The following is a 21637-nucleotide window of genomic DNA, read 5'->3' on the forward strand; positions in this document are numbered from 1 at the left end:
AGAAGTTCTTGCATAAAAGAAATGTGGATTACGAACGATAAGCTTTTCATCAAGCCCGTCAAGGGAAAGAGGAAGTGATGAGCACTTTCATAACGAGGTTACGTCGATTGTCCAGATATTGTGAATTTGATGGGTTCTCAACGGATGATGCTATCAGGTCACAAATAATTGATGGGTGTCAGTCTGAGACACTGAGGAGGAGACTGTTAAGGAAGAGTCATAACCTGGAGCAAATAGAGGAAATGACGCGAGTTTATGACCAAGCCGAGGAGCAAGCCAAGAGCATGGAGACCGGGCGCCCGGAGAGACGAGAGCAAGTATGTCGGGTGCAAGACAGTCACAGTCGCAGATATTCGAAGGAGCGACGGCACCCGTCCCGACCATCATCCCGCCAGCGACGCACAGAGCGCAGGAGGCATGAGTCAGGCAGAAAAGACAGGAGACAAGATGGTGGACGGAAATGCTATCGGTGCGGGTATGACTTCCCACACAGAGAAGCCTGTCCAGCCATGGGGCAGCAATGTCGGAAATGTGGACGAACTAATCATTTTGAAGCGACATGTGGAGAATATCGCAGGGAAAGGAAGAACGAAGGGACTAGGCCAACTCGCTCTGACACCAGACGACACCATGCGAAAGCCGTACAAGATTGGCCAAAATCGTCTTCTAGCTCGTCACATTCTAGCAGGGAGTCGAGGAGATCTCACTGGGCGAGAAGATCACCGTCCCGAAACTCTCGATCAGGGTCTTGTGAATCAGAATACACTGTTGAATATGCAAGCATGGTCGCAGATCCGGACCAACTAAAAAAATACCCGAGATTGAGCATAAGTGTGGGGAATCATGCCACGCAGTTTGTTCTGGACAGTGGAGCATCGTTGAATTACATCCCGGTAACGGAGTATAAAGAGATGAAGTCACCGCCTCCTTTGTGCCCGGCATACGTCAGGGTATTCACTTGGATGTCAAAGAAACCACTCCCCTGTTTAGGAAAATTTCTAACCACTCTCAGATATCAGAACAAGTCGGTGTCAGCATTCATACATGTGATTGATGGCCCGGAAGCTGACTGTCTTCTCAGCTTACCGACGGCGGAGCGACTTCGCTTGGTCGAGATTCTATACCGGGTCAGTGGTGACCAAGACATCTTATACAAATTCCCCAAGCTGTTCACCGGGCTAGGAAAGATGAATAGATGTCAGGTTCGGCTTCACATCAACGACCAGATAAGACCTGTCGCTCAACATCCCCGGCGAGTGCCTTACCACCTCCAGCAAGCAGTGGAGGATGAACTTCAAGAACTACTTGCCTCTGACATTATTGAACGGACTGACGGCCCCACCCCGTGGGTGTCACCCGTAGTCATCGTGCCAAAGAAAGGCTCCTCTGGGAAAGTGCGGCTGTGTGTGGACATGCGGCTTCCTAACACTGCGATTGAAAGGGAACGCCATCCCGGGCCTCACTTGAGTGATATGATTGCTGCGTTAAATGGTGCCAGGGTGTTCTCGAAACTAGACTTAAACAAGGGCTACCATCAGCTGGAGTTGCATGAAAGATCAAGGTACATAACAACTTTTGCAACTCACTTGGGTTTGTTTCGATACAAACGATTACGTTTTGGCATTTCCTCGGCTGCGGAGATCTTTCAAGAGGCGATACGCCAAACCATACACCATATACCCAATACGCTGAACTACAGCGATGATATTCTTGTGTACGGGTCCAATGTTCAAGAACACGATAAGGCCCTCGATCGGGTATGTCATGCCCTGCTGGATGCCAATCTAACATTAAACAAAGAAAAGTGTGAATTTCATCAATCCACACTCAAGTTCTTTGGACATGTGTTCTCCGGAGCGGGAATAAAACCTGACCCTGAAAAAGTGATGGCCTTAAATTACACCAAGAGCCCTCAAGACGTCAGTGATGTTCGTTCCTTTTTGGGTATGGCCAGTTATTGCGCCAGATACATCAAGGATTATGCCACAATTAGCCATCCCCTCCGAACTCTCACAAAGCAGGGACAACCTTTTGACTGGACTTCTCAGTGTGAGCGGGCATTCCAAGACATCAAACGGGCTGTTGAGGCGGCCGACAATCTGGCATATTTTGACCCCAAAAGAAAGACGGAAATAACTGTAGATGCTAGCCCGGTGGGCCTAGGTGCAATCCTGGCTCAGTATGATAATGATGAGGATCAGCGCCATATTGTGGCCTATGCGAGTCGCAGTTTGTCAGACACTGAAAAGGTGTATTCTCAACCGGAGAAAGAGAGTCTGGCTGTTGTCTGAGCCTGCGAACATTTCCATGTCTTCATTTATGGCAAACACTTTACAATGGTGACTGATCATCAGGCGCTCGTCACCATATTTGGAAATCCCAGGTCGAAGATGCCACCTCGGATTGAGCGCTGGGGTCTGCGGTTGCAGGAATACACCTACACCATACTGCACAAACCGGGAAAATCAGCGAATCCGGCTGACTACATGTCACGCCACCCTCAAGCAGTGTCGGCGTCACGAGCGTCCATAGCTGAGGAGTATGTCCACTTTGTTGTGGGTCACGCTCAACCACCAGCGGTTCCCCTGGAGGCCATTCTAGAGGCTACTGCGCAGGATGTCGTTCTGCAGAAGGTACTCCGTCGTTTGCAGACAAATAGGTGGAGACACGACAGTGAGGAGGAAAGGAAGAATCCTGCAAGTAGTCAAGAGCTGCAAGCCTTCCGACATGTGAGTGAGGAACTTTCTGCCACCTCAGAAGGGCTTCTGCTGAGGGACCAAAGGATTGTCATTCCGACACAACTACGGCAGGGTATCATTAATCTCGCACACGAAGGTCATCGAGGAGTGGTTGCAACTAAGAGAGCTCTGAGAGAGCGAGTGTGGTTCCCACTGTTGGATCAGATGGTAGAACTCACCCTCAAAGACTGTCCACAATGCCAACTCGTCAGTCAAGGAGTTCCCCCAGCTCCTTTGCAAATGACAAAATTGCCCAGTGGCGTGTGGCAAGAACTTACTATGGACTTCTATGGACCTCTTCAGTCAGAAAAGTATGTCCTGGCAATTATGGACGAGTATTCAAGGTTCCCAATAGCCCAGTTTGTATCTTCTATCAGTGCGTCAAGCACTGTTGCGGTGCTGGATGAAGTGTTTGCTGCGTGGGGCATTCCGAAAGAACTCAAGACAGACAATGGCCCTCCTTTTAATGGACATGAGTTTGGTGAGTTTGCGAGACATCTGAACTTCACGCATCGCAAAGTCACGCCCCTATGGCCGCAGGCCAATGGTACCATTGAACGATTCATGGCCACCCTGAAGAAGACGTTTCAACAAGCGACCGTAGAGAAAAAGGATCTTCAGGTGGCTCTCAATGAAGTCCTCAGGGCGTATAGAACAACTCCACATGCCACCACGGGAAAATGCCCTGCCACCTTAATGCTGGGTAGACCAATCAGGAACTGGATACCCACCTGGGAAGGCGCTCTGAGAGCAGTCTCACCTGCTCGCATTCATCGAGAGGTCATGTCAGCTGACCGTCGTGGGAAAGATAGAATGAAATCATACGCGGACGCCAGAAGGAGGGCGAGATCACCATCCATCCATGAAGGAGACTGTGTCCTCGTCAAGCAGGAACAGCAAAGGAAAACAGACTGTAAGTTCAGAGCCGAGCCTCTGACGATCACTCAGAAAAAGGGCACCATGGTGACTGCAGAGTCTGACAGCCGAAGAGTTACCCAAAATGTGTCACATTTTCAGAAATGCACTCCAGTCATGAAAGAGTCACTCCAAAGGATGCTGGGGCATCAAGAGAGTGAAGGCAGAGAACAGCCTGCCGGGGCTGACGAGAATCAGTATCCGGATGCTCAAGGACCACTTGAGTTGGTAACAGGAACGATGTCACTTCGACCGAGACGGGACATCCGCTAGCCGAAACGACTTATTGAAGAACTGTAAACAAGTCAGTCATTTTGTTAAAAAGGGGAAGATGTCCAGAGTGAGCAGTATAGTGGTTGGAGTGAGCGGAGTCAGGATGGCAGAGGAAGGGGAGGAGAAGCGGCAGGAAGAGGGCAGACAGAGTAGGGACAGAGACCGAATAAGAAGTGTGGAATAAAGCTCCTGATAAACATACTTCGTGTCTGTTGTTCTTGGTATAAGACACGACACACGAGATTCTTGTTCAGTTGATTTGGACGGTTTCTAGATTACACTATCTCTGGCCTTTTCTACTAAGACCACACCACAGACTTCACAAAGATGTAAACGTTGGCTCATTCTACGTACAGCGCCAGTAGTGCACAACCGCGTGCAATTTACTTTAAACATCGTTGTAGTCGCTTGTCGTTGTTCTGAGGATTTGGCTTGTTTTAGGTGAGTTTTTACGGGAGATTGGGCGTCTTTTCTTGAGCGGCTCGACAGCTGCACAGTGCGCATGCTCCAGCATCTTGTTTGGGTCGCCCGGGAACCAGCGGGAAGGAGCGCGGACACCGGGGAACTGATGTCAGTGAGTGGATCCTGCGCTGGGGATCTATCCGCTTCCGGGGACCTGAGCTGGAGACGGAGACGCTCGGCACACCGGCATCAGCCACAGTAAGACGGTCTGCCGGAGATCTATGCTCACATTCTTAGTGTCTGGAAAAGTTCATGACAATCGAGTACGGAGTGGTGGTTGTGAACGGTGCCTGTTTGGTGGAATTTGGGGCTAGTGGGAGGAATAGTATTAGAAAAGGCAAGGCATCTTTCCAGACTGCTTTGTCATTCTTCTTCACAAGATCTGTTTTTAGAAATTTGTGGCATGCTCTTTCTTACAATTCTTTGGATTTATCATCGGACACAGAAAGAATAAATTCCAGAGAATGTTCAACTGTTGTCTGTTGCAGATATAACTTATTTTACATTATATTTAAATACCAAGTAAGAGAAGTTTAACAGAAAAGAGAGTAAGAATAAATGAGTTAGGGAAATTATTAACCTGTATTTAGTGTAACTCAAAAGAGATCGCATACTCCCTTAGTGATCTCTATGATCCTGCTATTGTTTTACAATCCTTTTAAATATGTTTAATTCTATCGTTTTTTGCTTGCACCCAAATACATATCTATTAATTTACTTGTAATGCTTCACTTTACCAATCAACGATCCTTTAAAGTTAGACCTATTGGCGAGGCCAGTGCTTGTTATGATGATGTGTGCAGGCATACAGTGTCTGTCCTTGTGCAGAGCAGCATCTGGACGTTGAGAGCTGTCCATGGGGTGTTGTCGGTGAGTTCTGGTTTGGGGAATTGTGTTTTTCATGTTTGAATATGTATTTTTTGGTGCTGTGCTTAGTCTCTGAAACAAGTCTGCATCACGAATAAGTTAAGGTAATGCTGATCTTCAGATTTCTTTCAAAAACGTATGCCATTCGATTGGTCCAACTTAAGCTTAAAAAACTGCACTGTAACAACAACGCAATTATGTTTTTTTATTAATTATTTTATTGATAAAATTAAGAATTGAAAAATAACACAAAGACAGTGACATGCAAGCACAGCTTACACCCATATAGAGAGTATGTTAATGACTTTTTTTTTGTCCTCATATCGCCACTGATAAGCACCGACCAGACTTTGAACGTCCCTTGTGCTCAATATCAGACAAAAGTTCAATCACAATTACTGGGTTATATCAAGTGATCACAACCTCCCAGCCTTACTGAATTGAGAGGGTGTAATCATTGGATGGAAATATCTTATCCTATCTTTAACAAATCCCAAAACGTTCCCATTCTCATTGTTACTTCTTCTGTCCAGTTTTTTAAAGAAAACCACAGATCTCTTCCAGACCTGCCATGTAGGGGCCAGAGCTTAGATCCAGAGCTAACATATTTCTCTTCTTGCTAGCAAAATTAAATAAAAGCTCAGATAGCGGCATTTTGCATGTGGAAGAAATATATCCTTATCCTGATGTATTATCCGAAACATTATTAAAGCAGTGCTTACCTCCATATTAATTCCCAAGGAATCATTGCTGACCAATATTCTTCCAGTCTTGGGCACGTGGCAAACATGTGCATGTCGCCTGCCTCTCCACTGCCACATCCCTTACATTTTGTGTCTTCACTTCCCCTTATCTTGCCAGTTTTGTGGGGGTCCAGTAAATTATATGCACAGTAAAGAAATTATTCTTTCGTAGTGCAGCAGGTTTAACCACCAAATAAAGTGTAGAAAAAGATACTTGCCATAACTCAGCCAGCTTTGCCTCCGCCTAGTATCCATCCCACGCAGAGTATGGCGCTTTCATCTTGTCGTCCACTGCCATCAACAGATACTGGTACCAATGCGCCACTTCTTTCTTCCTAAACATTGAATCCTCAAGGTCTATTTCCATTTGTCCAGAGTTGGCTTCCGAACAATTCTGGCTTTTAAGACAAGCATTTACTTAGTAGATTTTAAACATCCATCTTATTATTCCAAAAGCTCCAGGTTAGCCTTTGCCCATCGTCCACCAACTGTCCCCATCTGATGACATCACTCTGTTTCAAAGGCTTCGCAAGACTATCAAGCAAACACTCCAGAGTTCCTGGGGAATCCCATATGGGGGACATCCTACTGTAATAGGCTATACCCAACATTGATCTAACCTCGTACCAGGTTCTTGCTGCTGCCTGCAAGCATTTCAATCTAACTTTATAATAAAAAATGTGGTGTCCCAAATTTGTAAGAGAAGCCTTCTTCAGGCATGCCTGTCAGCATAGCCCTGAACATAACTGCTATCAGGGACTCCTCAGGACATAAAAGAAGCATTCTGTTATTTTTTAATTGATAGGCCCAGCAATAAAGTTGTGAGTCCCATACCTCCTACACCAGCTTTCCTTCTCAATTTCTTCCAAGAAAGGAGTATTTCTCTTAGCCCAGATAAATTATGTTATTCTCCCTTGCAGTTTCAAGAGGGACTTTTTCTCAATGTGTAATGGGATGTTATCAAACAAAAAAGTACGTTTGGGAAGGACAGACATTTTTAACTAAGTTAATCAGCCCGTATATAGAAAGTGGAAGATTTTGCCATCTTTTTAATATCGCTCCTATCTCCTTGCCAACTTTCTCGAGATTAACTGCTGTGATTTTCCCTATGTCTTTAGTTATTTTTATCCCTAAATATCTCATTTCAGGAACGCATGTTATGTCTCCACCATTTTGGTTCCAGGTCATTATTTCCGTTTTCTCTTGAGTGTGTTGATGTCTTCCTAAATTTTGTACAAAAATAGAAATCTGTCGCTGTACCCTTGGACACATTGAACTGTCACCTATCCTCAGCATAAACGCGAGCTTTTGACTTTATCAGTTACGGTTTTAATATTCTTAACTCAGTAATATTTTGAGTGCAGTACGAACTATTTGTCTATTTTACTACTGAACCTAAAGCATTAGCTGTGTAAACTTGCAAATAATTCTGCGGGTTGGGGTAAAATATAGCTGATTATGAGTTGGACCCTAGGAGTACACTTAGAAATGAGGACTTACTGGGTAATTCCCCCTTTCTCTTCAGGCTTTCACATGGATATTTCAGCTTCTCTCCTTTTGAGTGTGAAGAGATCCATGGGTGTTCCTGCACAACTCATAATTTTGATGGTGGATAGTTATTACTGCTTCCAGCCCCATCGGAATTAGGCCACGCTTAATGAGGGCCTAAGTAATAGAATTATATTTCGCTGTTGCATTCCCACTCAGCTACCAACATGCTTTGCTCTAAGCTATCACTTTAAACATATGATTACCAGCATTTGGAAAGGTTGCTTCCTTAATGTTGTATGTAAAATTTTCTTTGCAAATCACTCATTTCTACATCTTCCAGGCTAATATCAAATTTTTACAATAAGGTACACAAAGAGCATTTTCAAATCATTCTTAAAAACATGTAACTGTATTGGTTTGTGATTTCAACGATTTCTCTATTGATAGGCTGGTTGCAGTGAATATTCAGTGGCTTTAACACTTTTAGCCCACTTCGTTGCTATATCAGTTGACTAGCAGGATGTCAGCAGCAGAAGAGGACACAGAGTTGAGGGACCTGCTTGTTCAAACTCTGGAAACCAGTGGAGTCCTGAATAAAATTAAGGTGAGCATTGAACCCTCAGAACACTGCATAATAACCTCTTGTTGTTACACTTGATCAAGAATAGGCACCAAAGCTGGGAGGGAGGGGAAGGGGGAGGGGCGGCAGTTTGTGACCGACAACTGCATGATTACTGCACACCGCTGTTGGAATGGGGTGGTCGAGAGAGGAAATTGTGTTACAAGTGTTCTTCAGTCATATCATGTGTAAGATGACCTAATGCCTTGCTTTGACAATATTTTCACTCGCTGAGCTCTTGACTTGTATGTTCTGTGCTGTTTCATTAAAAATCATTAAAAAAAAATAGGCACCAAAGCCACAAAATAAGTGCTGGGGCTTGAAAACCTATTGCCTGTTCTGGAACAACACCTTGGTTTTCATAAGAGCGAGGACTCATGATAAGTAGAATGACATCCACTTCTTGTATTAGTGTGTTGCGATGAAGGTGTTGATTGTGTGACAAATTACGCTCTGAATATTGAGACTCTCTACAGTTGGATATTGCTCTCTCAAGACCTTGTACTATCTTGAATATTTTAGCATGCATACAGTGGCTGTTGTTTCGGAAATTTAATTGCGTTGGTTCTCTTTTCAAACTTGCTTTTAGGCTTCGCCTAGACAGTGCATGCACTGCCTCTTTGAAAATGGGCTTAGAGGCTGCCTATTGTTACCATTGGTTGGCTTTATTGTCACTCTCTGTTCCTTGCTTTTTAATGATCAGTTGCCATCGGCTTTTTTTCTCTTTGTGTGTTTTACCCTCCCTTGGAACATGGACTCCATTTTGTGTCCTTTCACTGCTAATTAATTTCTTGGTCTTTAAGCACTCTACGAAAGCGTTTCTTTTTTTTTTGCCTGCTTTCAAACTTGCCGTCCCCATCGCTGTCTGTCTGCTTGCTCCCAGATCATCATTTCTACCCTCTGTCAGCTTGCCCCGAGCTTAAATACTCCGTCCATTGTCTTGTCGTCCCTACTTGCCCTCCCTCTGTGTTGTCTCCTGACCCCCCTTCCTTTGTGTTGCTGTCTGCCCCCTTTCTCCGTACGTGTTGCCTCTCTTCCCTCACCTTGCAATAAACAAGCAAAACGTGCTATGATGTGTAAGTGCTGGCCGCATCATAGTGCTTTTTTCCCCACACTCTCTTTTCACTGTGTTTCTCCCCCAACTGCTCTCCCTGCATCCGTATTCCCTGCTGACCCACCTCCCCAGCAATAAAAAACAAAGTGCGATGACGCGACCACTATTGGCTGCGTCATATCACTTTTTCTAATCTTTCAACCATGCTGCACAGCAGCCAGACTGCTGTATAACATAGGTAAAAAAATGACAGTCAATAGCACTTTTGTAGGTGAGAGCAATTGGCTTCGCCAAGGCTTGTTTAATTTATGATCACCTTTGGGCTTGATATTTCGGGATTTTGTAATTCAGAAATGAATCTGTTGAAGAAGTTGTGCCTTGCTTCTACTGGCTCTCTCATTTGATAGCAGTCAGAAAAAAACATCTGAGGATTTTCAAAATGCAGGATTGACAGACTGATGAAGAAATTAGGAGGAAGCAATATCAGGATTAAGATTGGATGAAGCAGAAGGTAAATCTGGATAAGTGAGACTGTTGGGAGGGAGCGGAAATGGGGGAGAGTATATAGTCCTTTCCATAACTTTGCAGATCCTCTGATGTAGCTGTCTATATAGATCCTTGCAATGGCCCTCTTAGCTGTCCCCTGTACTTGCCTCAGCCTTTCCCTGCTATCTCTCGCAAAGTCCTCAAGTGGCCCTTCTTCTAATTCCCAAAGGATTCCTTAATATCTTCAATTTGCATAGTGTGAGAAGTTGGCCTGGTATATGATGTTCACTAGTTAAAGTGACCACCTTGTACCATGCCAAGCAACCCTTATGGTGTGGTTGTAAGTCAACCTTTTCGGACTAGCTGCCCTAGTGGTAGCGTAGGCTAAGCAGTCTTTGAGGCTAAACTCGTTAAAGCGTGTTAAGCAGGCTGTTTTACCAAATGCAACCCCCCTTTATACCAATGAAAGGACACCACACAGATATATATTGAAAATATATATGTATTTATTTCTCAAAGTATCCCCTAGACTCTTTATGAGCACAGGAGCACAAATCGTTAAACAAGACAATGTTATAATATACAGAAGTTGCACTTTATATGGATGGCCCTGGTGGCCACTCAAACCATATACTAAAATAGTGGTATAAGTACCACGAACAGGAAAGGGAAAAGGCCTAGGGCCTCTAGAATCGCTGGGCCTACAAGGAGCTAACTTCAGTTAGTGACCAGGAGGTCCACGGGTCGCGTGTGCAGTGAGGAAAGTTACACGCGGGCTCTTCTGGGTGGACTACGATCTTAAGATTCAAAACACAGACACTAGAGATGTTTCTCTACACTTGGGCACCGGAGTGCCAGCTTTACCTCACCCACAGGAAGCGGGTGCATAGGTCTCGAAGTGCGTCGGGTTTCTTCTATCGATTCAATGGAGCCTGATGACAAAGATGCTGCAGGCAGTCGGTCCAGAAGAGCTGCGTTGGATCCAAGGGTGGATCGGAGTTGTAGAAGACCTGAAAGCAGAGGGGACAGTGTTCACAGTCACTAGCCAGTGACCGGCGTGGCACCAGGTAGGTACCAGGCGATGTCGGGTGCAAACAGGTGGTTAGGTGTAGCTTGTCTCCGCAGCCACGTGGTCCCTGAAGGTCGACGACGTCCAGGAGTCGAGTCACGAGCTGTCCCACGCAGGGTCTCGCTGTCGGCGGTGTCGGCGACTCGAAAGAAGCAAACAAGCCTTGGCAAAGGCAGGAGTCGTGGAAAGTAAAGAAAGCTGATTGTTCTGACCAGCAAGGTCAGAGGGGCTGCTCTTTTGGAGAGCAGCTAGGGCCAGTCTGCAGCAACCAGATCAGCGTCGTTGATTTCAAAATAGGTCGCCAAAATGGCCACTAGCCAACGGGCCAGGGACCGGGCAGGCGCGTCGAGATGCAAAGTGCAGAGGGGCCCCACGCAGATCGTGGAGATGCTGGAGGGCTCACCTTTGGTGCAGATGCTGCTCGGTGGTTGGGCTTCTCAGGACCCAAAGCACAACTTGGAGGGAGCCTCTGTCGTTGCGCTTGCAGCTTGTCGTCGGTCTTCCAAGATGGCTGGCTCCACGTGTCTCGTGCCTCCACGGGTTCCTTCTTTGCAGGGACTGTGGATCGGGCGGTGAGAGGTCTGGAGGTCCATGTCTTGTCAGGCTCTAGGCTCGGGCTCCGGCAGGAGGCGGCGGCAAAGCAGACGTTGAATAGCTGGTTGGTGCTTGCGTTAGGAAGATGGTCACTCCCTGACCATAGGGGAGATTTCCTTCAGTCATCTGTGCAGCAGAGCGTCGAAGTTCCCGTCTTCTTCTTTGTAGTAAGTTGATTCCAGGATGTCTGAAGTCTTAGGACACAGCTCCTACCTTTAAGCGGATTCTAGGGGCCGGACTACCTGCTAGGTCCCTCCCTAAGGGTGGGACCAGGAAGGGGGGTGGTTACACCCCCAATCCTTTGTCCAGCTCGCCCCAGGTCCGGGGCTGGTGTGCCCCAGGACCGGTTTGAACTGGCATATGCACCGAGGCTCCTTGTGAGCCTCAGGCATGTCTGAATCCTTTCAAGCCCTACCTGACCAATACACAAAATCCTTTCTGGGGTGGTGCTCGCACCTCCCCTGGCAGGAAACCCTTTGTCCACGTCTCCCAAGCTGGAAGGACTCCCAGCAGCAGGAGGGCAGACTTGTGTCTGTGGTGGCAGCATCCATTTTGTGGAGCTGAGGCTATGTCTGATTTTACCCGGGTTTCAGGTACTGTACATGTCGTGTCCCTCTAGAAGGGTGGAATGCTAACCCCGTCGCCAGAATTGGCGAGGGGTTAGTATTCCAATTCGTATGACACCTTACTCGACATGTTTTGATAAAGCCAAACCAAAGATAGCATTTAACCGCGAGGTTCATAATGCACTCAAGAGTATATGGTATGACGATATCTGGAAACGGTAGAAGGAAGTTGTTCCGACCACTGCAGACAGGCTCAGCTCATGCCAGAGCACCATCTCACATGGAACCAAGCACTCTACCTTCAGGATTGTCAAGGCCTGCCATAGGAGTGACTTATAGGTTAACATGTGTCCCCATTTAAGGTTAGGTAACGCCCCCCGAAGTGACCAGACCATGGAGGTAATTAATGTGCAGGATGTATTAATATTTTGTGGGGTGTGGGTTATGTTTCCTGCCCTTTGCACCCCCCCCCCCCCCCTTTGGCCCCTGGGGGTTGTTCTGACCTTCTGCGGCGTCTGCGTCGGTTTCTGAACACGAGGTCGTAGGCTCTGAGGGCCGGGATGACGCGTAGGTTGGGGTCCGTCGCATACCGGTGCTCCTTGTTCGCGTCATCCTCAATTTCCCGGCAGTTTTTGGCTCCCGTAAAAAATGCTGCGTGCGGAGTGACGTCGGCACGAATCGTACTTGCTGGTCCGTAAAACGCTGCCTGACTCCGTCCGGACGTCGCGTATGCGCCGTCCAGAATCAGGTTTGTATGTATCTTTTTGCCGGTCGGTGTTTTTTACGACTCGTACGGAAATGGTATTTCTGTGCGAATCGTACTTGCGAGTTTGTAAGGTGTTTTTCCCGGGTACGAGTCGGATGGAAAAAACGCTCTGTACGACCATTCGTACCCGGGTTTTACCGGATCGAAATCGGCACCTAGGTGGGAAAGAAGTTTTGGCTTTGTATGTATCTCACATAGTCGTTCTGGCAAACTTAAAAAAGTTTATACTTGACATTAACGAGGCTTCACATTTATATAAGATGGGATTTCAGTCCTTTCTTGGACACTCAGAAAGACTTACCATAAAATACCACAATGCTCTTCTGTCCTTCATTTATTCCGCTCATAACTTCAGAGCAATAAAATCTAGCTGAAATCTGGAGAAAATACCACAAATGTTCATGACATTCCTGTTGCTTGAAGGTATCAAGATCTATCTGCCTTGGTGGTGGAGTTAGGCATCAGTACTAGATAAAGCTTTTTACTTTATGGTGTGTAACAGTAGTGGAATATTTTACCAGTTTGATTACGAACACATTTGCCTGAGACAGATAGGTTTCAAGCCAGTGAAACGAGGGATTATAGGTAAATGCTGTTGGAGCGCAGTTCTGTGGCAACCTAAAAGAAGAGAATGATACTTCAGACTCCTCTCCTTGTCATGCATGCTGATTGAAAGGGGTGAATTTAAATGAATATATGGAGAGCAGTTTTACTAGCATTTATGTACTATTACAACCTGGAATATTTTGAATCTTTCACTGTGTATTTGTTCTTCTGTTATGTAATATCATTGACTATGTTTCTCAAAACATTATAAATGAAGTTTTAAAAAATCTGTTAAATCATGCTTTTGTGTGGGACATTGATATTGTTTGAGAAAGTCTCTGCCTCAGAGACGTTTTAAGGCATGGGCAAAGTGGGCTCTGGCCCGGGGCCCCAGCCTTTCAGGGGGCCCCCTGATAGAGCCAACCCAGTTCTACAGAATCTTTTCTTGACGACCTATGATAATTCTTAAACAGATTGTTTTAAAAACAGTTTCCTTCAATTTATTTTTATTGTGGGTGAAGTGAGAGCCTATTAGTGAACTGCTGATGTGTTACAATATTGTCACTATCAATATTAGATGTAAACCCATTTAGAATTTGGACAAGTGTGCAGGTGCACTGTCATTGATGTGCCCAATGAGGGCCTGAAAGAGCTGAAATCGGATTATAAATTAAAAGCTGTTCCGAACCGGGGCCCCAAAATATGTTTGGCCCAGGGCCCCTAAAATCCTTAAGATGTTCCTGCTCTGCCTCCATTGCATGTGTCCCCTGGAGGGCTGCTTCTCCCTCAGTTTCACACACCAAAAAGTGCTCTATGTGTTTATCAGAAGTTTTACTATAATTATGAGTCGTAGTGTAGGTGGTGATGATTTCAGTAATATTTTGATTATTTCTAATACATCACGTGGCACCGGAGCATAGATTTGCATGTTATGATGTGAAGTTGAGGTAAACGATACAGCTTTTAAATAACAGTGTTTTTTAAATGCCCTTGTGGACATTTAGCACTATAGAAACTAAATTGTCAAAACATGCGCATATCATAAGATACAAAATTAGAAAGGCATTCTTTCCAAAAAAAAGTTCATTTACATGCATTGGTTTGTCTAATGGCTATAATCAAGATCATGAAGAGGTATGTTAATATAAGTTAATTTTTAACCCCTCCCCTCCCAGATAGACCAAATGTAAATAGCAATATTGACTTAAGGTTTTATTAGGATACATTATTTGGTCTTCATGGTAAATCGCCAGCATAATTACTGTTTTCATTGAAATACATTTTTCCTTCAATTATTTTCCCTAATTTTTAAATCTGTGTTTTATCAAGCAATATATTATGGTTGTATATGACTTACAACATTTTGCAGTTTCCTGTCAGTCAATAAGTTGGTGAATATTCTAAATATAATTTATTTTAATTGTGTTGCCATAAACCTTAAATCATATCATTATTATGTGAACAAGCACATTGAATTAGAATTTAACTCTTTATCGCTGCACTCTCCATGCACTCCTTTGGGCACTGGCTACTCTGTGGTCTCCTTGGGCATGACCTAGGCTTTGGTTGAATAGCAAGCCGTGCCAATTGCCAAGCATTTCTAAGCGTCTGGCATATTTGTTTAATCTTTAGTGAGCAAGCTTGCTTCTCAATAGTGGACACAGCAAAGAGCAAAAATAAATAAAGTGCAGCTCAGAGAAAAAGATTATAGGCTTATACAAGTCTTAATGTTAAAGTCCTCTAGGACTCGTAGGCCATGAAGAGAGAGAGACTGCAGTGTGGCTGTACAGCACTAGCTCCTCACTAGCAGTTGGGAGCCATAATTGCGATCTCCCTCTTTAGCCTCTATTGTTATGGGAGCACTAGCCAAAATCTTCTTTCTACTCACCTGTGATGTGATCAGCCCCTGCTCAGATTCGTGTGGATGCACGGAGGGAGAAACACTACTGAGAACATGCAGCATATGGCAGGCATAGATACCTGGGGCTTCCTTCCAATTCTTAACTGCCCCTCAGGTAGTGCTTGAAATGGAAATATAGAAGTGTGTGAACTCACTGTCACAGAGTTGCTGTTGGAAATTGCTGGTACTCTCCCATTGAAAGCATTGGAACAGTACTGAGAAGTGCCATACCATCCCTTCCAAATTAAAGAAATGCAGGTACTGAGTACCTAATAGTACCTGCTCATTTTTTGGGGGTATTCTGTTTATTGAATTTTTCAGAGTAGAATGCATACACAGTGTAAACAATGTGATTGTAACCATCTCATTGTTATTCCTGATTATATCATGTCATAGATGTACAATACAGTATGATCCAATCTTACCATGCTGCATACCGCCCCATGCCCTTCTCCTTCATCTTATCATCCATATCCCAAAATTCTCCCTCTGTGGGCTCTCGAGCGGTTCCATCTCCATGTTGTTCCATGATACCATCTATCGTCTCCAGAGTCCATTAAATATTTTTCCACCTCGTCATCTTGTCTCACTAACTTCATATGTTGGCCATCTGCAACTGCACACTCCAGTAGGTCTTTTTTTCCACACAGGGATCTGTGGGGCCTGTGGTGCTACCAATGTATCAGGATTTTTCATTTAGCTAATACCAAGCCAAGTGCCACCATACGTTTGCGCATTTTGCGGCACTTCCATTTCTTTAGAATGCCTAGTAGGCACAACCAGTTGGAGTGTCGTAATGCGCAATAGTTCAACTGTCATAGTTCCCCAAAACCTCATCACAGCAGGGCATGTTCAAGTCATATGTAGTACATCTGCAGTATGTAGCCAAAACCTTCCCTACACCACTGGCCTGTTAGGGTTATTCCTGGTCAGCTTGATAGGTGTCTGGTATGTCTGGTGCAAATAGTTAAAGTGGATTTTTTGAACTGCTGTTGGGAGATACCAGCTTCACTTCCACACAGGCCCTAGTCCACACCTGCTTTTTCAGCTCGTCTGGATTAACAGGCTCTCCCATGTATCCTCTACCCTCTCTGTCGTGCTCCCTTGTCCTCTAGTAATACCGTGTGCATATGAATAATCGGTCCTTTTCATCCCACCAGATACATTAGTTGCCATACCACGTTATGTTCTCGCCGCTTGTTGTGGAATTCTGTCCACACCTAGCGTACCACATGAGGCAGAGTTGCATACTGCAGCAACTATCTGGCACCCCACCTCAAATTGTTCCTGTGCCTGCTTGAAGGTAAGAAATCTATTATTGTAGTAGAGGTCTCCCACAACCTCACAACTGCCCTCGAGCCACTGGGCGTAGGACATATCTTTCAGCGAAGGGGTGCAGACTACACAGAGGTAAGCTTTCGGCGAATGGAGCCCTTTTCATTATTTACAGACCAACCTGTGTCAGACCTCCACCAAGTGTCTTTTTAAATAAGGGAGGTCCCGAGAGACTCCGCTACCCATTAGGCAAAGCTCTTAAAGTTTGGACCACACGCCTTCGTCTGTAGGGTCCACTCCCAGTTGGGCTCATCATCAAACCAGCTGACCGTGTTTTCCAGTTGGGCTCATCATCAAGCCAACTGACCGTGTTTTGCGGCTGTGTTGCTGCATAGTGGTTTGGAAGCCCCAGTCTGCCCTCTGTTAAGGGTAGTTTCAGAGTGTCAAATTTTCACTTGGCTCATTTTCCCGCCCCACATCAATTGATTGAGCATCAGGTCTAGCCGGCGGAACGCCGCCATTAGATTTGGACACATTACGTTTTGCATTACATATAAGCATCTATGAAGGAACAGAATTTTACCTGCCCACAGACATGAAAGTCTAGTGCTTCATCTGTGTCCACTTCATCTGGGAATGGAAGGAACTGGTCGAAGCACACTGCTCCTTTGACTGCTTCCTCACCAGCCCTGCACTCTACTGGATGCAGGAGCTGACTTAGTGGAGTATATGCAGAGCTGCACTCGATGGATCCTGACACCAAACCTCATAACAGAGAATACAACCATAGTGCCACCACATCAATGTTTAATCTGTGTTGCTTGGAAAACCGGAAAATGAGCTGGTCCTTGAGTGAATTAATACCTGTGTGGATTTTTCATTTTGACGAAACATGAAACACCTTAACTTTGTTTCATGCTTTGTTGGAAATGGAAAGAAAGGCTAACATAATGGGTAGATCGGTGGCTGAATAGATGGATGAGAGGATGGACAAAGGGGCAGAGTGACTTGTGACCTTATTTGTTATCATTATTTCTTGCTGCCAGAATGCATGCTTTATGCAAAGGCATTGTTATTGTGCCAAGCTTAATTAAGCCACACAAGATAGGCAAGCAGAAGTACTACAATATGTAACGACTGGGATGTAATTGGTTGCTGTGAGCCTGGGAACCAGTTTGATGTCCCCATAATGCAGAATTGTGATAGGCGCACCCCTTGACCCATTTTGTAAAGGCAGATCAGGCCACCCTGTGGATAAAGCTGGTTCAGCAATGATGATGGGAGGGAGATGAGTGGCAGCTGTAGCTGGAATCAGAGGATGATAAAAAGGCAGGAGGTCAGGGTTGACAGATATGCAAAATCACAGCCACATGCTGGATGGAAGCCAGGTGGCATTACTGGCCCCCAACCACAGCGGTGTTCTGGTTGTTTGTGAGCAACATCTGCTGCATAGATGTGGACAGCTGCTGCTGGTCTTTCTAGGCTTTGAATGTGCAGCATCCACCACGACCCTAAAACTGTCGTCTGGTCCCCTACCAACCTTTGACGCTGAGCAAGGTGATGCGCCACTCCATGCGCCCACCATAGCCCATCATGCGATGTTAGGCATCTCTTTTATGAGTAGAGAGTGAACATTGAAGCAGGTCATGCACATTTTAATTATAAAGAAATGTGTCATTTATTCATATCGGAAACACATGAATTTCTTCTGTGTTCGATGCTAAGCAATGTGGAGGCAGTGGTTCCTGATGCATTAGGCATGAGAGGAGTGCATCATTCGGTGTACATACTTCTACTTCTAGGGGTCTTTTCACAAGTGCAGTTTGGAGTACGTAAAATAACACTTCTTTACATACTCTTACTTGCGTTTGTGAATTGACCCCAAAATAACTCAAATGGGAATTTTACTATCCAGTTAGTACATATACAAAGGACTATGTCTACTTTGTACTTTTACTAACAGGAAGTTGGAGGTTTCAGGTCAGATTCACTCAGGCATGTACGAGTACATTAAAGATTACTCCAGTAGTACTATTTAATGTACTCATGTGTTTGTGAATCCCCTTCTAAATATATGAATTAAATAACTGTATATGGTTGAAAGGGCAGTAGCTGTAACGGTGGTTTAGCAACAATTGAATGATGCAACAAGCAGTGGCTGAGTAGGGCTGACCAACTGCCCCTTTCTTGTGTTTTGATGCTGTAAACAGTGAGATGTAACTAAAGTGTCCTCTTGTCATACCTAAAAAGAAAGCTCCTTCTTTGGGAGGCTGTCTCACCGAGAGAACACCAGCATCTCTCTGTTGAGGCCAAGCTGCAAAGACCTGACTACCCTTGACACATTCCAGTAGCTCAGCCCCCACCCCTCAGGAAAAAAACTCTTAAGCTCCAATAGACAGGGAGCTGTGTCACAGATCAATCCTTCAATTGTAGCAAAACAAGTGACTCTCCTCAGTCTCCTGAACATCATTCTTGAGGTCTGGGCTATTTCAGGTGAAGACTGCTGTTGAACCAGCAGTTATTAGCAGACAGGCTGCTGTAGTTGGACAAGAGCAGTATGAGATGTTAGGTGGTAGGTGAAGAAAAGGGGAGCTTAGATAAAAGTTCTAAGGCCCTTTGTGGTGTTTTGTTTATTTATTTTTGGGAAGAAAGGAAAGTTGTAGCTTGGAGTAGTTCAGTAGTATCAGTTAACATGTTATTTTGTTTGCTCAATAAGACTTTTGGGACCAAAAAAAGTAGTCAACTGGTGGTGCTGAAATACTTTGTTAGAATCTCTGCTTTGCTTCCACTTTCCAAACTTGCCCATTACCATTACCCTTTCTATCATTTGATATTTTTCTCTTGCCTGTTCCTTCATTCTTTTACTTCCATATTTATTACTGGTAGTTGATAAGGCCTTAATGTGTGAACAATCCAAAAACCAAATTGGTCTTCATGGTCACCCGCTCCCATAACGCTGTCCTCCCCCCCCCCCCCCCCCCCTTAACAATCTCTCCTCCAATCCCCTGCTCACAAGTTGAAGGGGTATCCGTATGGTGCACGTTTTAGCTTTTTCCTCTCTCTCGTCTCCTTAAGAAGAGGTCGCAATTGTCACTACCGATGTGGGTAGCTCTAATTTTTCAACCGACTTCCACGATTTCACTTCTGGTTTGTCCGACTTCTTTGTTGTAAGCATCTCGTAGACATGATGCCAGAACCTGTACTTCCCGTTCTCTGGATTATTGGGAACACTCAGATTTATTTTGCCCATATTTTTATTTGGTAAAATAATTTTAACTTGTAAATTGCTCTGAGAAACGAGAGAAACGTACAATAATCTCCTGTGATTTGTAGGCATTATGTTTTCAACAGGAAGTCTTGGTAATTGCGTCTCTGCCTTTTTATTATACCGAGCTATTATAGATCGGCAAATATTTTTAATTTGTGGTCAAAAGAAAGAATGACAGATGTATTGGTCCTGTGCGGCTCCGGTTGACCCTGGTGTCCTCTCACTTTATGGGGGGGTAAGGCAGATCTGATCTTCAGGAGCACAGGCTCCTCTCTTCCTGGATGGCTGCTGCGTCGTGCTGGCCTGGGAGCGGCAACTCTGTAAACTGGACTTTGCGTCTTCGGGGCCTGCAGACTGCCGGGGAGTAGCTCCTCTACTCCAAGGGTGTTTACCGGCGATTTGTGAAGGACTGGCAGTCTCCCAGGGTTTTTGGAAGCTGGTCAGGACGAGTTGCTGGTCACGATTGTTTTGGCATCAAAGGTCCACAGCAGTCTTCAGTTCTCGCTTTTCTCATGGCTATTCTTTGTCCTCTCTTCTTGATCCGTTGAATATGAGTTTCTGGTGTCAGGGGTACCACCTAAATAATTAATTTAGGGGTGTTAAAGAGAATGACGGGTAGTAGCCAATAGGCTACTTACCTGTAGGCAGTCTGCGGGAAGGGGGCATGACCCTGACCCAGAGAGCATAATTCAGCTAAAACTAAGGTAGTGGAATTCCAAAAATCGTGTCCGCATCAGGTAACCCACCTTAGGGGTGGAACTAGCCTGAGATGGGGATACGTCTCCTGACTAGCTAATTTTCCCTCTTGTCCTGCTGCCAAATGGGCCCTGAGTGGCATTTCCCCTGTCTGGGGAAACCTTGGGTTGCATATCAAAGGCGGCAGAGGCTTTTGAAGCCTCCTGCCGTGATATGCTGATTACTTAGCCATCCTGCTTGGAGGAGGTGACAATTCCTACGGGCATAGCAGGCATTGTTTCTGCCCTCGGAGAGCCTGGGTTCTCACCTGCAAAGGGTAAGAAACCGGCCTGTGGTGGCAGGCTGATCTACACGAGCCAGCCAACGCACTAGTAGTCTGCATGTTTTCAGAGGAGCACCTCTATGGTGCCCTCTTGGTGCATGTATTAATAAATCCATCACTGGAAACGGTGTGGGTTTATTAATATGAGATGTTTTATACCAAACATGTCTAGTTTCAGTGAAGCTATCATGCAACTGGGGAATTTGTAAATTTGTAGGTTCCGTGCATTGAACGTGGAATGGACATGTACGGCAGTTGCTGCCGGGTTGACTGCTCAGCTGGATGTCAATAAAGAAGCTCCGTTTTACCTCGGTTGTCGTCTTTTCACTGGCGACGGGCTGGTCCAGCGTTCAGTCTTCCTTCCTGCGGGTCCGGTGACTCTGGCGATCTTCCTGCCTGAAGCGATTTCCATGGCTGATGCTTCCTGGGCTGAGCTCCGTTGAGCTCAGAAGTCGTTGGACCCAGCGTTCATCGTGGTGCTGTGCCTTCCGATGATCTTCACCTGGTGAGAGTGTTTGATCTATTAACTTCGCATCGCTTTCCTGCTGTGACTCTCGAGTTTTTTTTAAAGTCACTTTGGCGCGTACATCGACGCGCGGCGTCATCGCGAGCGTTCCTCGAGTCCGCCTCATTGTTTGGCGTTGCCTTAGCAACTGTTGTGCGCTTCAAGGCAAGCGTTTCAATTGAGACAGAAGAAATAACAGGGAAATAACTGCATTGTTATTCTAAAGCGTTTATTTATTTCGTCAGTGACAATGTTCCTGACACTGTTGGGCATTACGTGTTACTGGAAATAAGAGGAAGAAGGCAAAGACTGTTGAACAGCGATCGTTTTTAAAGTCGCAGCAACTCACCCACGCAAGATTATCAATGGATAACGTTGTTGCTCCACCTCCGTTTTTACAGTCACCTGGTCCTCCTCCTATGCTGTGGCAACAATGGAAGGACACATTTGAAGCTTATCTAGAGGCAATTGATGGTGATACT

The 21637-nt window shown here is 45.3% G+C and overlaps 1 protein-coding gene across 7 annotated transcripts in view; it reads left to right on the forward strand.

Annotated features, from left to right (window-relative positions):
• Positions 1 to 4422: 4422 nt before the first annotated feature.
• The window catches only part of CEP43 (centrosomal protein 43), a 252623-nt gene continuing 235408 nt past the window's right edge, over positions 4423 to 21637 (forward strand). For 2 of the 7 annotated variants that reach the window (XM_085611359.1, XM_085611360.1), the window contains exons 1-2: positions 4425 to 4586; positions 7937 to 8093. In XM_085611359.1, the coding sequence (XP_085467485.1) occupies positions 8010 to 8093 (84 nt within the window). In that variant the 5' untranslated portion in view covers positions 4425 to 4586; positions 7937 to 8009. Of the gene's footprint in view, positions 4587 to 7936; positions 8094 to 21637 lie in introns of all 7 variants that reach the window. The other 5 variants (XM_085611357.1, XM_085611358.1, XM_085611361.1 and 2 more) reach the window with 4 other exon arrangements.

Source organism: Triturus cristatus, chromosome 6, assembly GCF_964204655.1.
Source record: "Triturus cristatus chromosome 6, aTriCri1.1, whole genome shotgun sequence".
In the NCBI taxonomy this organism is placed as follows: domain Eukaryota; kingdom Metazoa; phylum Chordata; class Amphibia; order Caudata; family Salamandridae; genus Triturus; species Triturus cristatus.